At 42.3% G+C, this 19,620-nt stretch overlaps 1 protein-coding gene across 2 annotated transcripts; it reads right to left on the minus strand.

Moving 5' to 3' along the window:
• Window positions 1-216: 216 nt before the first annotated feature.
• Window positions 217-9,307, minus strand: RAB33B (RAB33B, member RAS oncogene family). Of its 2 annotated transcripts, XR_013957769.1 has the most exons (3): window positions 8,887-9,307; window positions 2,318-3,059; window positions 217-633 (listed from the first exon to the last, which is right to left on the minus strand). XR_013957769.1 is itself a non-coding variant. In XM_080626693.1 (2 exons), exons 1-2 carry the CDS (start codon window positions 9,133-9,135, stop codon window positions 2,616-2,618), a joined length of 693 nt encoding a protein of 230 aa, XP_080482819.1. In that variant the 5' UTR covers window positions 9,136-9,307; the 3' UTR covers window positions 217-2,615. The 2 variants fall into 2 exon arrangements, 1 of the variants encoding a protein (XP_080482819.1); XM_080626693.1 differs by having other exon boundaries at window positions 217-3,059.
• Window positions 9,308-19,620: the final 10,313 nt, after the last annotated feature.

Genomic DNA, 19,620 nt, shown 5'->3' on the forward strand with positions numbered 1-19,620 from the left:
CAGGTGAGTGCTTCAGATGCTTCAAAATAACTCAAGAGCCATGGCAAGAAAGCACTGACAGTAGTCCAAGTATTATGACAGTCTTCTGCACAACTGTCACCCACACAAACTAGAAACTTTTTCATCCCTTACAGTATTTTAATGGATTTTACCATAAGAAATTATATCATCATTCCTAGGATAATTACTGAGAACAAGTGACAACAGTTTGTGGCAAAGCCAGTTTATTAGGTTTCTTGGGATTATGTCTTGTCCTCCCCCTCAACACATAGAAAATGACCCAACTTTACAACATGGTAAAGTGAAAATACAGAGACAAAGTATTCAGTACTTTTGACATCAATGTTGTGGGCAGCACGTTACCACTGAAAGCCAGGAAGCATACTGAATCCTGCATTACTGACCACATTACCCTTATGGCAGAACCATTAAAACATGCTTTGTGCTGAAGACAAAATTGCATATTTAAACACTGCTTCCACACAAGTCTAATGAGACGAGGGCCCTTATTTACAGGTTGTGAATAACTCAAAGCTTAACAGATTTGCAGATGTTTGATATCAAATTTAACATTGTAGCTACATAATTTTCTTACCTCAACCCCCAACTTGACTGACTTTGGAATTCTTCATTCTGTTATTTTTAATTAAAAAAAAAAAAAAAAAAAAAAAAAGAAAGGATGTTTGCTGATATACTATACAAATAGTTAAGATGAATCCTTTTGAGAAGTAGGATTAAGGACATGAGTGAAAAACAAATTGTCCAAGAGGACTGTAAACCATATTTATTTACAACAGTATACACATGAATTTAAGATTAATCCTTTTCTTAAAAAATCATTAAGAACTCTAGTGTTAAAAAGCTGATTGTTTCTGAAAGGACTGTAAACCAAATTCTAGTCATATAAGGTTCAGAGTGAATACAAAAATTCCCTTTTACAAATGTGTCCTAAACAAAATTACTGTCATGGTTATAGCAGCTTTATATGTTAACCATATGAGACCAAGCTGAATGCTTTAAATCTAGAAAAAAGTCAATACATTTTTCTTCCTTCAGTATAACTTGCAATAGAATTACATATTATTAACTATAATAGTTTAAATAGTATTAGCTGTCTTGTTTTAGTGATTTGCTTCTAATGTGATCACAAGGGTGGCAGCTTCTGAACTGGCTCTTCCACTTAGTTTCCTGTTAGCACTGCAGACAAAAATCTTCATTTTTATTTCAATTCCTTCAAGAACTAAGCCAGAAAACATCGTCTGGAGTGGCACAGGGATGAAGTCATAGACTACATTCTATGGCTTACATTTCACCTTACGTAATTATGTGCAACTTAGCACCATTTTTATTATGAAACTTGACCTTCTGAATATAAACCAGCTACAGTTATGAGAACACAGAAGAAGGCGGTTCTAGAGGAGTAACTTCCCTCATCTGACCCAACACATTACCAACTCACAGTAGTAATGCCACAGATGCCCCGCATTTAGCCATGACATTACAGAAACAGGTTTTAGCTCAAAAATCTGTAACAGATAATGTATTGGGCAGGTTTTCTCCATATTTCAAGATCTAATTTATTTTGTATTCAGAAGTATTCTAAGAAAGTCCTATATTCCTAACATTCTGTCCTAAACATTTCCATCCCTAAAATATGTTATCAATCAGATTGGTTGTAAAAACCTTTTTCAAGGTATCTGAGAAGCATTCATCATCAAAATCTTCTGAAATACCTACCCTTGAAAACCAGCATGCTTTTGCCAACTTCAGTCAACCTTTTACTAAGTGTTTTTACTTACCCTGGGACTCAACTCAAATATAGCATCTTTAGAAATAAATCCTCACTGAAGTTTTAGTAAGGTCAGAGAAGTTATAGTCCCAAATTCACCCTAAATCCTGTGCTACAGTACTTTCCATAAGAAGGAATGCATAGTTTAGTTTTACATGCTAATCATGAAAAAAAATAATGAAGTTTTAAGTATATAGAGGTAGGGACAAGTTTGTCAATTCTCTTACCATTGCATGAGGAAACAGACAAAGCTTACAGTGGAATGACAGGCCAAAAGCTTGCAGTTTGCTCCTACACTGACAGCCCAAACTTCACCTGACAGTCCTGGGGTTTATTTTTAAAACAAAAGGTACTTGCTTAGCAATCTGCTAGCAGCCACCAAATATTCCTCCATATGCCAAAAACCTCCCCCTCTCTGACCCAAAAATCAAGCTGTCTGGCTGTCACAAAACACTTTTCTCCTACAATATTCAAATGCAAGTAGCAACCAAAAATATTAGTAAACTGGCTTACTATTTATAACCTTACCACAAGTGATGAAAACAATCTCAGGCAGTAAGAGCTCAAGTAGAATTGCTTTGTCAAAACTTCACTTGCAAGTTTACTTTCCCGTATATCTATAGTGAAACTTCAGTAATTCTGAAAGTACAATTACAAAGTGCAAAAACATGAGATGGGCACATCTACACCAGGAAATTAAAAAAAACCTCACATTAAAGTGCCAAAGAGATTTGTTATAATTGCTACCAAAACCTAGAACTTTGCCAAGATTATAATTTTGAAACATTTGCAAACTAGACAAGGTGACAGCTGACAGCTGTACAATTTAACACCAGCACGTCATAGCAGGTTTTGGTTCAGGCTTTATATGTATTTCATCACGATCTGGGGGTTGACTAAGCATTAAAGGCTTGTGGCTTTTAAGCTTGTGAGCCAGTGTCATAAATATGGCCTCCACATGGTCATTGTCATTGGGGTTTTTGGCGGAGGTTTCAAATAACGGCATACTGTGAGTATCAGCAAACTTCTGGGCCAAGTCCGTAGGTACCTGAATAGCACTTCTCAGGTCACATTTGTTTCCAACAAGAATCCGTGGTATATCATTGGCAAGAAGGTGTTGTTTGCATTCTTCTATCCATGACGGCAGACTGTGAAAACTGGCAATGTTTGTCATATCATACACAAACACAACAGCATGTACATTCCTGTAATAGTGCTGCACCATGCTCTTTCTGAAGCGCTCCTGGCCCGCTGTATCCCACAGCTGGATCTGAAAAGGGAAAGACAATGAGAGAAAAAAGACATTTTATTACAACGTTGGAAAATAATACAAATCACTTGTAGCTATGTAGTCACATGACCACAGAAATCCACTCTTCAGAATTAATCATACTGAGAAGTTTGTGCCAAAGAAAACTGTTGTTTTTACACAATTTCAGAAACTTCTGCTTTCAAAGCTGCTCACAATTGAAGCCAAGAAGAAATTATGATGAAATTTGATCCCAAATAGGAATTTCTTCAAGTTTACTGGAGCAGTTTGTAACATTTTTACAAAAGCAAATCCTGGAGTCTTCACAATAGCACTTTTATTTGAGAAAAACATCAGGTATTTCATAGCACAACTCTCAGATGATGTTATTTTTTTAATTGCTAAAATAACGTCATCTTCCCCAAAGTTTTGCTTTTAGCATGAAGTTAACTGCCTATTGTGGTACTATATAAAAGCAGGAAGAAATCAAACCATGCATGAATAACACCAGCACCAACAGAACAAAGCAATCTATCTCTGCAGTGTATCCACTAGAATCATACCCTCCTGTTATGAATCTCTAACTTAATGCTTAAAGTAGGACCATACTGTGGTTTGTACTATCCAAGAATTCATAAAAGGTGGGGGAAAGAATAAATCTCCTGTTATCTTAACATGCTACTATTGTTTCCAGGTTCACATCATTCTATCAGAAATAGACTTAATGTATTTGTCTGAAGCCTAGTCAAGTGTAATGAACAAAAAAATAGTCAGAAGAACTAAAATGCTTTCAAATTTCTTAGGTCCAGATTAAAACAAAACAAGCCTTGAAAAACAAGCAGACATAAGTAACAGCTAATAAAGATTTTAAATGCATCACTCATCCTAGTATAATGGAAGCTGAGAGCCCAAAGATGCACAGAGTATGCTCCAGAATTGCGCACTAATTGGACACAGTGGTTTTAACAACCTTGCTGTCCAGGAGATGTGGGACTTCAATATGCAGCAGTCAGACCAGTTCACCTGCATGGCAAGATTAACTGTACACCACAAGAAATAAACTAGTGTGGAGCTCTATCACGCACACCTTAGTGATGGTGTAAACCCTGACACAACATTTAATTTCTTGGGTCAAAGCCGAGTCCTAGCTTCCTGTCTGTCCTGTACAGCTGATCCCTGGTGGCTGAGGCAGTTGATCAGCACTTCGTCTTCTAAACTTTTGAGCAGAAAATGTCGGAAAGAAATGTTTTCTCCCTGGGAATGAGAGTTTTTCTTGAGACTCAGAATTCAAGGAATATTAAACGTTCCATAAACAATGAAGGTAAATTTAAAATTCAATCTACTCTCATGAAAGGTACAGCTGGTATCTCCCCTTGATTAAATTGTTCTTCCATTACTGCAGTTCTGTATTCCTTTGAGCCAAATGTTTCAGTAAAACTTAGAAATTGAAAGTGTCTTGAAAGTTGCCTCGCTCACCAGTTTTAACAGTGATGTTGACATTAGAAACAAGGAAACCCAGCGCCAGGGAAAAATTTGCTGATGGCAAGAAGATGTATCACTGACAAAGAGGAAGATTACAGTATCCCATAAATTTTTTTGAAAGCTGGAACAATAGAAATAAGTTGAAACTGAATAGAAGCTGATGCAAAGTCTTCATAACAGTGACTAATAATAAAGACTTTTCCTATAAGTGCAGGATTCATCAGTTTGGAAATTATTAAAATGGATGATGATCCAGATACATGAGTCAACCAGGGGACACTGTGAATCACTAGTGTGATAGCGTGAAGGAAAAAGAGTAAGTGATGTTTCAAGATGGTGTGACTTCTTCTGCATTATTATGTTCAACCCTGGTTACCCACCCTAGAGAAAAACTCAGGCTGAAGCAGATGGAAGTGACAGTTACTGGTTTCATCAGGAGAACTGAGAATTTACACGAGAACATCAGAATAGTTTGGCTTCTGTCGTTTAGTTCAGTTGTCTGCAGCTTCTGATCCACAGACTTATACAGACCCATGTGTTGCTTCTAAAAGGATCATTAGCATTATTGAGAAAAGTACAGCAAGTTGCCCCAGCCTCTGATCACAGAAAATGGTAGTCAGTTGCAATCCTTCTCATTTTAGAGCAAATACCTACCTGCTTTTTGCCAATTACACTCTAAACACAATTGACTGCATCTCCATGGTTTGTTAAGGGAGTCTAGACAATCAGATTAAACTTAGGCACCTAAGTTTAGGTAAGATTCATTCACCTACCCAGATGAGAGATACTTCAATGCACTTATAAAATATTAAAGTCAGGGGACTCACATGAAATTTTAGTTAATTTGGAATTTGACAAATTAGAGAAGAAAGCAGCAATAATCCTCATGTTCAAACAACATAATGTTAGGGAATCACTTAAAGAATCTTTGAAAACTCTTTACCAAATTAATTTAAAAAGGGAGCTCATTTTCACAGGCAGCTGTGAGCTTACACTTCTCTCCCTGACAGAGCAGAAATCAGACATCTTTCAGTCAAGCACAGATCTGCAAGTGTATTGCCAGCCTTAAGTAGAGGTTTACCTCTCTTCCAAGTTAAGCTTAAACTAAAGGTTTACCTCTCTTTCAAGTTAGGCTTAAACTAGTTTCTTCTAAATTTTGTTTACATGCAGCTTTCAAGCTTGAAGGGCATTATCTGAAAACAAAATGTTAATATTCTTGGCATGCAATCATTTGCACCAAGAGGCAAACCCTTCCCCAACACTGACAATTTCATTCTTCATGTTTTTTTTCCTCCTCTTACCAGGTGAGCTTGAGGAGACCATTCCATTTCTGGGCCTCCTCCCCAAATATTTGCTCTACCAAAAAATAGTACTGAAAAGGTCCACATTAACAGATGTGCATTGATGAATTAACATTGATGACTGTTTCAGTAGTTCAGTATCATCCATTTTCAAGGGAGCTCATTTTTTATAATACCCTTTAAAATGTGCGATTTGAAAATCTGGTTTAACAGCATAATTCTGCTAATAAAACTGTGGACAGATTCACTTTGTCACACTCCCTCGGAAGGACAAATGGTACTTAAATATATAGACTCAGCTAGCACCTCCCACCTTCTGACACCTTTTTATGGGTCCAGAAAAGCTGTTTTCTAAACAAGGACTCCCTCAGCACACATAGTTTATAATGTGCTGGTAAAAACATAACTGGCCTTTAATAAAAGACAAATGGTAAACTATGCCTCCTTTTACAAGATGTGGGGAAAAAAAACTTGAAGAGCTCAAAGGTATAGGACATGATGTTTGGACTTTCTTCTTTGAAATTCATGTGCATCCTTTGCTCTGTTAATGTGGGTCAGTAAAGAGTGACATCATTGTTTCTTTGATTTTCAATGCTGAGATCAATTTAGGAAAATTTAGAGTGAAAAAATTTGTTGGAAAGTCTAATTTATTCAGCACATTCAGGCATTAGTGTTTCAGCTGAAGCTGTTAGCCTGCTGTACAAGGTACAGAGGAATACACTCATCCCTGTGTCTTGGATTTCTACACAATTCCTGTGTGGGAGACCCCCAGCAAGAAGAACTGTGCTTGTGTTCCTGCTAGTGACACAGCATTTTCCAGCTGCAAAGGAAATGTTCAGTACTGTAGCAGCACAAGAATGACCATCCTGCTGGCTGGGGAAAGGAGAAGAGAGAAAGAGAAGACACTACTTTATAATCTCCTTCAGTGCAAGATGAAAAATTCCCTTCAGGGCACAGCAAGAACAGGCAGTAATTTGGTTCATCTGAGCTTCTCTCTCTCCTGGTTGAACAGGCATTGCTGGAGCTCACTGCTACAACCAAGAAAGGTGAAGATGAACGAGAGGTGGCAAAAAAAGCCCCCGAACCGGTGCATACTTAACCACATACAGCATCCCCTAAGAGCGGGATGCCTGGCCATAACAATAAAGTTTATTCCTTTTAAAACTGAAACAGAACTTCCTGCAAAAACAATGTGTGTCAAAAGAAGCTCCTTCAGTTTTCTGCCTCCCTCAACTAGAACTGGTATATTCATCAGGTAATATTTTCAAGAACACAGCAAAACAACCTACCACAATACATGTAACAAAATGGCACAATAACCTTCATGAAGCATCTCAGAACTGTGGATTAAGCTATATTCTTCTTCACTTCTCTCCAACAAAGGTCAACCATAATCCAGAGGTAGTGAAAATGCCAGTCAATAAGATGGTGCTGACAAGAAGACATTCCTCAGGAGGTTCTCTCCTCCATCATGGACAGCAGTGGATTAGGGAGTACAGAATCCCAGCCATCAGCCAAAGTGCTTTTCAGTGGTTTTATAAAGAAAAAGATTAACAAAGACTCTTACTCATTTTTTGGTTTTAGTTAAAAAGGATATGAGCTAAAGATAGAAAGGAAAGCAAATGGACTTACATGCCCCCTGCAATTTAGTAATTTATAAGTAAGCAAGGAAAAATCACAGCCTCCAGCTATATGACTGTAAATTGTAATTACAAAACCTGATGATAGTCATATAAAGACGTTCAATAAAAATACAATTCCAAGACCACTGTTACTCCTTTTTTCTACATGTTATTAAACTTTGCTCATAGAAACACACTGTAAAACTGAAGTAGAAGGGGATTCTGTTCAAACCCAAGTTACTCCTAGTAAGCAAACTGCATTTGTAAGCAGCTAGTAGTATAATTTGCAAATGTCTGCAAGGATCACCACTAACATTTATGTATCTACCGGGCTTTTACAGTGCAAAGGCGACAAAATACCATTTCTTCCCTCCTATCTAGTTTTTCACTAAATTTAATATTTTAAAACTGAGCTTTAGCTAAACCTATAATCAGAGTGAAAACCAGGAGTCAGATGTGAGCTAGGTATGCAACCTGTCACAGTCCAGTTCTGTACCACACTTGCCTAAACATGCAGCAATATTACCAGAATCCTAAAAAAAAAAAATAATAGATTAAAAGCTTTAACATGTTGCTGCCATTGATCACAGAATCACAGAATGGTTTGGGTTGGAAGGGACCTTAAAGATCATCCAGTCCCAAATCTCCTGTCACCGGCAGGGACACCTTCTACTAGACTAGCAGTAGTTCACTCTTGAACAACAATCAGTTTCTTAACGGGACATTCGTAAAGCAAAATGCTTATTACAGTGGTATCTGCATAGCTTTGTGGACTTGTAAGCCAAGTAGGTGTGATCCTTGACAAACAGAGAAGCAGAATTTCTGGGAGGCAACAAGCTGCTGATATCAGGCCCAGACAATGCTAAGTTACTAGCAGATATGCAATCAACCTAAAGTCCATTTTAAGGAGAAATTATCGATTAACACCTGCTAAAAGGTTCACAAAGGTTTGGCCTACGGTAGGAATTTTTAGAAAACTACGTATTAATAACATTTCCAATAGGAGCAAGGCAAAACAGTTTTAAACAAAGTTTCAGAGCTGACACAGCCGAGGCTATTCAACAGAACAGCACTCAACTTTTGGGGTATGGAAGTATGACAGGAGAGCCTACGAGCCCTCCCGTGCAACAGCACCACACCGGCGAGCAGCATGGTGGCAATGACAGCTGGCATACCTAGTTCTCAAGTCAACTGCAGCCTCAGCGGCCCTAGCACGTCAGCGCATGCATTCTGGTCTCCCTGCTGCTGCCTACAGCGATGCTGGAGCCCTGTACCGGGCCCGGGCTGCTCTCTCCTGTAAGCACCTTGGGCTGGGGCACGGCCTGAAGCTGCCAGAGGTCAGCACCAAGCCGCACTGGCGGCCAGCACCGCCACTGGCGGCCCCGCAGAGGGCCGTGGAGGGCCTGCGAATCCCCGCCTCGCCCCGTCCCGCCGCGGCGGTACCTTGATGCGCTCGCCGTCGATGGTGACAGCCCTCTCGCGGAAGTCCACGCCGATGGTGGCCTCGGTGCGCTGCGGAAAGCGGCCGGCGCAGAAGCGGTAAGTGAGGCACGTCTTCCCCACGTTGGAGTCCCCGATGACGATGATCTTGAAGATGCGGGAGCGCGCGGGTGGCAGCCCGCCGGGGAGCGCGCCGCTGCCCGTCAGGCTCAGCTCCAGCGAGGACTCCAGGTCGGCCGCCGCGGCCATCATCGCCCTGCGGGGCCCGGCCCGGCCCGCACTGCCTCGGGGAAGGGGACAGGGACGTTGCTACCTCGCTCGCCGCCTGCTCCTCCCTGCCGCGCGCCGCGTCGACCGTTAACCGCCGCCCCACAGAGAAGCGACCGGTAGCGCCACGACGCGATACGTCACGTCTCAACGCCGAGTCCTCCGCATAGCACACACACCCCCCCCCCCCCCCCCCGCTGGGAGCGGCAGCGCGCGGCGGGATCTCGCGAGAGAGCGTAATCCCCCTCCACCAATCCCCAGGCGCGGAGGGGGGTGTGCGTGAGAGAGCGCCGCCGCCAGGGAGAGCTGTGTGTATGTCCCCACCACCGTTGCCCGGAGACGGGCCGTGAGGTAGTAGGGGTGGGATGGGCGGTGTTCGCTCGGACGGTGCTGTTACGGTGGTAGCCCGGGCACCGGCGGGGCTTGGAAAGCGGGTGTACTCCCACAACCCTACCTTCTCTGCTGGAGGAGCCCCTCGCCGGGGGTTATAGCTGCCCAGATAAGCTATGGTTGCCCCATCCCTGGCAGTGTTCAAGGCCAGGTTGGACGGGGCTTTGAGCAGCCTACTCTAGCGGAAGGTGTACCTGCCCATGAGAGGGGGTAGGAACTGGGTGAGCTGTGAAGTCCCTCCGGGCCCAAACCATTTTATGATGCTATGAAGACACTTGGAGTGCCCGAAATACTTCAGAGGAGCACTGAGGTCACTGCTGAATTGCACAGCTGCCTAGCCTGGAAGTTGCTGCAGGGGCAGCCTGCCCATACTGCTTGGCAGGCATTTTGCCGAGGCTGCATGTGTGTGTGCATGGGAAGTGAATCTTGGCCAAGCCCTGTGCCATTACTGTTCTCCATTCTGACCACTCTGCTGTCATATACAGTAATGAGACAGCAGCAAGTTCATCCCTGACAGAGCGACACTTGGACCAAAAGTGATTGACATATCTCACAATAAGAAGGGAAGTACAGTAGTGTTTTAAGAATCTGTTCACAAACTCACCAAGCAATGTCCACCAGCAAATTGAAGAGTTTGACCCCTACTGAGAAACAAATGTAGATAGTAATTGAGAACTGTTACCCTAACAGTGGCTCCATGGCCTGCAATTGTATAGCTGAGCCAGGATTCCTAGTGTTTGGATCAGATATCTAATAATACCATTGGGAGTCCTCTTTATTCTGTTACATGTGCTTCTGACCACCTGGGGCTTTTGCTGGCACAAATAAGACTGATCCTAGGATCATTCCTCCCTATAAAGCAATGGTTGTGTGGTTGACAGTGCTTTGAGCAGCCTGTCATTGCTGAATCTATAAAACCAATAGGCTAGATTAAATAAAACTTATAACATTTTCTGAGTTCAGAGCAACTTCAGCTACAGTGCTCATCTTAGTTCTCGTTATAGCATTTCCTCCTTCCTTGGACCAACTTAAGAGTGTAGAGAAGTGCCTCCACCTTGTAGTCCTCTTCAGAGACAAGATGCCTTCATTTATTCTGTCAAAAAAAGAGAATTAATTTTGTTCTGGAGTGGAAGTAAAATTAAAGGAAGGTGAGGAGGTTGTGTCACCCTGGAGTTTTTACTGTCCCTTATGCAAAATTGCTCCTTTTTGCAGCCAGAATGTGAAATATGTTTGGCTGAGGAGAGGGACAACAAGCAAAGCTTATCTTTGTAGCCTAATGATTAAAGAAGTAGAGAAATCTGGATTTTAGTAGGGGGTGCTGTGATTTGGGCTCTGGCTAGCATGCTAAAAGGAGAGATTAGACAGCTGTTTGGCAGCATCTGCCAACAGCTCATTTAACTGAGTTTGATCTCAGTTATGCCAAGAGGGCCAAAGAGACTTATAATTAGATCTGAGCTCTTCAACAGCTTGTAACATCTTTTATTTCAACAACTAAGACCCTTTAAATGGCAGAATCGATACACCATCTAGTGGCTGAAGGCATTCTTAGTCATTAGGGTTTTATACTCTTCTAATTTTACACTGAGAACACATTGCCAGTGAGTTTGCCTATCAATACTGCCAAAGACACCCTAGTTTCTGTTTTGTTAGCCACAAGACAGGCCACAAGACCCACCTTCCCCGAGATGCTCTGGAACACAGCTGGCCCCTAAAAGAGCAAACTTGAAGTAAATACTTCCTGAGAGTTTAAATATTGTCCCAGATGTGGACAATATGTAAAGATTTTGCTCAGGGTTTCTGGGCACAGAAAGTAAAGTACTTCTTTAATAAAAGAGTAAAATACTCTTTACTTAAAAGTGCAGTTAGTGAAGCTCTTCATGCAGTTAAAGCTTCTTGGTGGTACTCAGAATTTGCCTGCTCTTCTTGCAGTGGCTTGCCTCAGCTTGAGCAACTTAGAGCACATGTGGGAGTTTTAACTGTCCTTTCTGAACTTCCCTATTACTCCAGTCATGAGACCTCCTGATCAGCCTTAACGAACCAGTAAGGAATCAGTGATTTGACATGAGGCAACTTCACCCATTGCTCCTGTTCCTCCTTTCTCCATTAAAGCTGTCCACCCAGAGCAGGAGTTTCGGGGGAAATTGGCTTCCCACTGAGAGAACAGCAGTCACTGCCACTGTTCTGTGTTTGGCCGGCACATGACACTGTCCTTCCAAACTGTGGTAAGATGGAGATGGAATGGTCAGTTGATTTAAATGGGCAGGCATGTGCAAATGTCATAGTTGCAGCCAGAATTCTGTGCTGTGTAAAGCACAGAAAGCTGTGTAGAAGGCTGTGTAGAGATTGCTTAAATCTCTAAATTGTCTACATGGCAAAATTCCAGTGTGTCAATTTAATTTCTTCATGGGAATATATTTTCAGTGACTAAAATGTCCCCAGGAGAGTGTTCTGTGATTCAAAATGGCATATCTGGTCAGATCCAGATAGGAATAGGTGACAGCAAAAAAATGCATCAGATCCAGCAAATCTGATATCACTTTTCAGTCCCATCACAAAGGGCTTGACCCAAGGTCTCACATAGTGGGTGAGTGCCACTGTCACTACCTGTTCTTGTAAAAAGTCCCTCTGCAGATTTATTGTAGCCACCTTTAGGCGTTGGAAGCTGCTCTAAGGTCTCCACAGACCCTTCTCCTCTCCAGGCTGAACAAGCTCAAGTCTCTCAGCCTGTCTCCATGTGAGAGATGCTCCAGCCCTCTGGTCACCTTCATGGTCTCTTCTGGACTCACTCCAATGGGCCCATGTCCTTCTTATGCTGGAGGCCCCAGAGCTGAATGCTCTCCATCACAAAATCACAAAAATCACCATCACAAATTCTGCTGATCCATGGTGAGGGATTTCACAAACAAATTACATCAAAACTAGTCCATTGAAGGTCAGCCTTTGTAAAAGAACAAATATTCCTGCTGTTTCATTAGGGTGAGCAGCTGGCAGTGGGAGCAGAACAGGAGACAGGGATGGAGCAATCCTTGCTTCAATGCTAAAAAGGGTATGAGGCACTGGAACAGGCTGCCCAAAGAAGGAATAAATGCTCCATCCCTGGCAGTGTTCAAAGCCAGGTTGGACAGAACCTTGGGTGACATGGTCTAATATGAGGCATCTCTGCCCATGGCAGGGGGGTTGGAACTTGATGATCTTGAGGTCCTTTCCAACCCAAATCATGCTATGATTCTATGATACACTTTACCTGTCAATTAAAAATTATCTTAAAACTTACTTTAAAGTTGATCCTCTAACTGACTGGAAGTGCTCTACGAGCAGCCTTGAAGTAGAAAATCTATTTGTTATTAAAGCACCTTTTAAAGTTAAAGTATATCACAACATTATATGGTTCTCTTTTTGAATGATTATTATTTTGCAGTGCCTACAGAAGAGCAGTGCTTACAGAAGAGCAAGCTATTACTTAATAGCTTGAAGGCTCTTTAGATCAATCCATGTGGCTCTTACAGAAATTCTTAGTGCGGTTGAGTCAGAAGTACAACAAACTGGGTCACTCTGGCTTTTGAAACAGTAAAGATTTAAAAATTAACTTGTATGACTTGTATGACAAAGTAAAACTCCAGCGGGAGTGAAAAGTCAATGAACAGTGAAAGTTATCAGTACCTGGTAAAATTTCTTTCCAGCTCTCTTTCTAAGCAACATTCACACTAGCATTTGAATGCATCTTCGGTAATGGTCTCTTCTCACTATGAAAGGTGGTTATCTTGGAGCAACAAGTGCACAGGATTTATGCTGAAATAAAAAAGTCATCAGTAAAGCCCTGCTTTTTAATCCTGCAGGAAGGAAAAGGATCCAAAATCCTGTCCCATAATTGATGCCTCAGCAGCTCTGTATTTTTCTACCTCAGGATGCTGTATGCCAGTCAGTTGCCCTGAGGTGAAGTACACATCCCTTGTTCATCAAAGAAGGCCAACCCTGAATGTAACATGCTAGGCTACAACATTCTCCGAATATGAGCCAGAACAGCACTTCCCAACATTTTAAGAGGTGATTTCAGGGCTAGAGGGAGAATGTCAGTTCACATCTTCCAATTTGCTGCCCCATTTCCCTCTGTCCAGGGGCATGGCAGGGTGGACACAGCTGCCTGGTTAGCACTGCAGCAGGGAGAAATGCACTCCTGGAATCCCCATTAACCAAAGTGCTCCTCACTCTGGCAAATGCATGGGTGAAGCCAAATAAAGTTGGAGGTACAGCATTTCTTTACCAATTGTCTTTATAGAGAAGGAAGACCCTACAGTTCTGTGGAGGTCCTCTGTGAAGCAGTAGGTTACAAGGCCAAATCTTCTTTTAATTAGTGATGGGTTAAAAAATGGTGGCTGATGTAGTTACTCCCCACTATTGAGGGAGACCTCAGGAGAATCTTGGCTTAAGTCACTTTTATACGAGCTATTTCAGTGTAGTACTGGGAATTTCATCACTTCTGATATATATGTAGGGATAAAGATATTGATTAGAGAGTTACATTTCATCCAACACGGACTATTTCTGACTTAGAGACCAGTAAATATAGTTGAATTTATTTATAGTAACAGATTAAATGAAAAATGCTTCTTGCTATATAAGCATTTGGAAAAGTTTTTGGTTTTCTCCTTTTGCAAGGACAAGTACTTTTAATACGCTATTCGGATGTGTTCGGTGAATTAACGTACAAGAGCCTGAGTTAACAGTTATTTTTATTTAGCAGATGTCAAAGTTTCTAAGTAAGGGGGTTCTGAAAATAGCTGCGAGTCTCTGGACTTGCTCAGTATTTCAAGAATAGTTATTTGTGTCTTACCTTGAAGACATACTTAAACTTGCCAGTCCCATGAAGATGCAGACTGTTCAATATCTAAAAATTACATCTATTAGGTTTTAAGTTGAGGAACAAATTAGGAAAGAAGTGTAAGTCTAAGACTGTCTCATGGTGCTTATTATTTTCTGAAGGGATCCAAGTTTCCAGATGATTCTGGTAGTTTATGACAGGCAGTTTAAAACTGCTTTTAATGTTTCTGCAGAGATGCTGCACCTCTGCCTTCTGAATTCCTCTGGGCTCTTTGTCCTTTCGTGGGAGGCCTCATGTCCTCTGTTTTTGCAGGGAAAAGTTCTGCTATTGCAATACTTGACTCTGCAAGTCTAAGAAGAGTTTGACCTCCCGTTAACATTTTCCTTTATGAGAAAATACAGATTGCAGAAATGTTGCAGCAACAAAGGACAGCTTCGGAGGAGATAAGACCCCATATGCCAGGTTCTTAAAGCAAACTGAAAAAGCAAGTATTAACATACCCTGTTGAAATCACAAAGCCAAAAGTCTCATCTTTGCCCTAAAATAAAGTTTTGACACGGCTGCTTTTACTGCCAGTTACTGGAATGTGACTTTCTCATTCACTTCCATGCCATTGTTCTTGTCAAAACTATAAAACCAAAAGCTTTAAGGAAATTAAAAGAAAGAAAAGATTTTCCAGTTCTGGCTTGTGCTTGGATATTGTTCTTATTGCATGCCTGATGAAAGACTGGGGGTTTAATGTTCAGGTCAGCGTATATTTTAGGCTGTCTGGATGATAATAGGTCTCATCCACTGGACAGAACATCATAGTTTTGTTTGAAAGAAACCTTACATCCCCAACCATGAGAATCCCCTGCCAAACATTGGCACAGAAAAACTGGCCCCTTAGTGCTTTGTGAGTGATAGTTTGATAGCAGCCACCCACTGGGCATCCCTACTCATAGGAACTGGAATCACAGAATCACAGAATGGTTTGGGTTGGAAGGGACCTTAAAGCTCATCCAGTTCCAATGCCCTTGGTTACGAAAGGAACACCTTCCACTAGACGAGGTTGCTCCAAGCCCCGTCCAGCCTGGCCTTGAACACTGCCAGGGATGGGGCAGCCACAGCTTCTCTGGGCAACCTGTGCCAGTGCCTCACCACCCTCACAGTGAATAATTTCTTCCTAATGTCTAATCTAAATCTCCCCTCTGTCAGTTTAAAGCCATCCCCTCTTGTCCTATCCGTACATGCCTTTGTAAAAAGTCCTTCTCCAGATTTCTTGTAGCCCCTTTAAGTGCTTGGAAGCTGCTCTAACATCTCCCTGGAACCTTTTCTCCAGGCTGAACAAGCCCAGCTCTCTCAGCCTGTCTCCATAGCAGAGGTGCTCCAGCCCCCTGACCATCTTTGTGGCCTCCTCTAGACTCTCTCCAATGAGTGACTGCTGTATTAGTGCATTAGTGCATCAGTTGCATCTTCAGTGCTTGAAAGACTGCTTGGCCTTTTGGGTCCATGCGCAAACATAATGCTGTTCTTGGTTGTGCAGTTCTTGCATGACAGTGACTGAAATAACGAGCCATTTGGCCTCCTATCCAGATAGCTGAGGTGGTAACTGAATAACTTCCGCATCAAGGGCTTGTCACTGAAACATGGGCCCTCTACATGTCCCAAACCTGTATCAATGCTGCATATGCATCCCCACTCTGCGGCTGGGCATCCCTCTGCCTGGCTGGGCTGACTGACCCAAGGGGGATCGCCAAACCTAACAGGGAGCACCTTGGAAGCAGGGGTGCAGACAGCACCAATGGACCAGAGCTGTTCTGAAGCATTTTGATCTGCTGAGTGTGTGTTAATCCTGAAGCTGTGTCCCTGCTTTCTCTCTCCCTGCAGTTAGTTGCACATGCTGTGCTCAAGGGCTTTGTGCATGTCCAAAGCAGCGCTGCAGAAACGATCATCAAATGTCACAAAGCTTCTATATTTACCTGACTGCATCATGGCTCTGATAAATCATTCCCAGGCAGCAAATAAATCCAGTTGTACTGTGCTCTGCCAACAATTTGCCTGCATGTGTAAGCTCCAGACTGAAGACCTTGAGCCCAAGACTTCAATGTGAGGATATATTGAGCATTTTATTTTCTGGCAGCAGGATTTTCTTCATATAGGATGATATCAGAGTGGGGGGTTTGTTACTTGTTTCTGCCAGAATAAGCTTTCATCCTTCTTTTCCCAGGGTCTCATTTGTTATCAGGGTCATGTTCATCTTAATTAAAATGATTGAATAAAAAAGTCTCACCTGTGAACAAAACTGGGAAGTGTCCCCACCTTTTGGTAAAGTCCCACTTATATCAGCAACATCAGTTTTGTTTTCACAAGAATAAGATTGCGGGATTCCCATAAAATCAGCATGACCTTTGAAAATAGCAAACCTTTCCTCTGCTTTCCTCCTGCTCCCAAAACCCCCAAAACCTTACAACTAGCATCAGTCACTGATTTCTGAGCAGAGGCTGGAAAGACCCAGAGGGTTGTGATATCTAACCCGGTTCTTTACTGCTGCACTGAAATACTGCTCCAAGGATATGTCCTCCCAAAGAACATCATCCCGCAAATTGTGAGCCACACAGACCTGCTTTTTAGGAAGGCTATGTCTGAAAAGAGATTAGAAAACAAATACTATAATAAGTTTGTGCTATTGAAAATGCTGTGATCTCACCAGGAAGGATGATCTATAGTATACAGAAAAAGCAAAAAAACCCCAAAACAGATGGGAGGCCATGCACCTGTTAATATTGTTAACACAGGTATGAGGCTAAAGCTGTATTTTCTCAGTGGTTTGCTAAGATGTCCTTTCTGCTGTCAGATTTTGAAGCTTCTTACTGTATGCAAAGATCCTGCTTGTACTTATTCCAGTCTTTCTTTTTCCCTTTCTTAACATTCAGCAGCAGCCTGTGTCTAGGACTTTCAGCTCTGCACTGAGATCAGTTTGTTTCCTCAGCTTTGACCTAGCTGAAGCACAAGGCTTCTCCCCAACAACCTTCTCTTCCAAGGATTTTTATGTATGGGTAAATCTAGGTTGCCATACATTATTCACATAGTATGCATGCAGTTTGTGTACCTGTCAATAATTTATAAAAGGCAGGATGGCTTCACTCTCAGTTGTCCTTTCCAACGCAACCAAGCCAGAAGATGTGGTACACTCTCAACTTTTCATCCATGGTTTTGTCTGAAAAGCAGTGTTGCGCATCCTTTTGTGCTCTCTGCTGGTGGAGGTTTTCCTTTACCCCTACATAATTCCTTGTGCAGTGATTCCAGCTCACCTCTGCCAAGGGCATCGCCCCTGCGAGGCGCATCTCCAGCAACCTGAGCAACAGAGGGGGCTGGAGGGATAAGAGACCAGCTGCCCTGTGACCCGTCACCTAAACTCTTCTCCAGTCTGTGTGCTGTTCCTAGCTTCCTCTCTCTCCTAGCTTGGATTGCAGTGGAAAACACAGAATAAAACTATGACAGAAGACAGTGATAACCAGAGAGCTGAACAAGCAGCTCGGTGTGAATTAACAGTGAGCAGCAAACAGGATGCTGGGTTACACCAACAGGACATCACCAGCAGAGATAAAGATGTAATTGTCGCAGTCAGCACTTGTCAGGCCACACCTGGAATACTGTGGTTTTGGTCCCTGCTCTACAAAAAAGATGTGGAGAGGCTGGAGAGGGTCCAGACAAGGCCACAAAAAATGGTCAAAGGATTGGAAGCCTGGGTAAAGGCTGAGAGCTGGGTTTGTTGCATATGGCAGTATAAAGAAGTCTCACCCCAGTTTTGCCAATTAATGTGAAACTCTAATTGAAGGGGTAACTATCCTCCACCATCAGGGTCCTGCAATATTAAAGGTAAAGGACATGTGGTGGAAAGATGCTCATCAGAAGACAAAACAGGAATTCAAAAGCACAAACAAGTTTACCCTGCAAGAAAGCAAAGACTGTTTTCCCAGCTCAAACACCTAAACAGATTTCCCAGTTACCTTTCATTAGGACATTTATTGATATTGCAAATGGAGTGAGATGCAGAACTACGAGAATTTGGTGATTCCTATGGGAAAAAAACAGGCCTGAAATGTAGGATGTAAACAGCCAGAAGCCAACATTTTCCTGAAACCTTATAAAATGCTAGTAGATGGAAAAGACAACTGCAAGGGAAATAAGCAGATGACTAATGAAAGCAGCTGCATATGTTATGAGGATTGTCTGGTGATGTTTCATATGTTTGTGATAAAATCACACAAAGTATATTGAGTGAAACAGAGCTGTTCTGCTCTCAGGCTGACAGGACATCTCTGTGGTGCCCTTAGAACAATGGAGCAATGGCTTTTGGTTTTGAGAAGTTCAGGAGAAAATGCCAGATGCTGCAAGGTCCTGAAAAAGCCCTTACAACCCCCAGACTTGCGCTTACTTGCCATGGAAACTCCAGTCTTACTGCATGAACCACTCAACAGCTGTATCTCTGCTCACCCTTTACTTTCCCCTCAATAAAGACCATTTACACATCCATTGGGTCAGCTGCATGAAGGCAAGATAGGAATAAAGTAAGGACCAAGTCCGGTTTGGAAGTACTGCTGACAATTTCAAACACAGCACAGCTAAGTCAAAGACGAAGCAAGACCCTTCCTTCCCCTGCTTCACAACAGTGTAGGCATTGCAGAAGTCATGCAATCCAAAAGAGAACATTACTTTTGTGCATATTACTAAAAAATAAATAAACAGCAAAACCCTGACATTGCTTTGCCAACTGTACGATGAGTCAACCAGTTTGCTTTTAGAACAGTATTTATTCACCTCCAGTAGCATCTGGTGAGGTTTGTTAGCTGCAGGAAGGGGACTTGCCAAGCAATGAGCATCTGTCTCTTCAGCTTCTTGAGGGGCAGTGATGCAGAGAGGTGGTGTCATTTTGCTGCTGCATGTGAGATCTCCAGAACAATTTCCAGAAGCACAAGGACAAGGCATATACCTGATGGCATGGAGGGGTACTGCTGATGAAAAGGCAGTCCTGACAGATTTATGCAGATAAAATAACCTATGAACTGCCAGTGTGAAACACTGCTCCCCTTGGACAAAAAAACACTGAGACCATTGACAAGGAAGGGGTGCTATTGTTTAGGGGATGCTGGTTTTTAGTAGGGTACAATCAGTGCAAAGCAACAAGCTCCCCTTTCACATGGGAAGGGGTGAAGATGATGGTACTGCTATAACTGCATTGCGTTCCCCCAGGTACTTCTAACGAAATACAGAACCTG

Source organism: Psittacula echo (assembly GCF_963264785.1).
Source record: "Psittacula echo genome assembly, chromosome: 1".
Lineage (NCBI taxonomy): Eukaryota > Metazoa > Chordata > Aves > Psittaciformes > Psittacidae > Psittacula > Psittacula echo.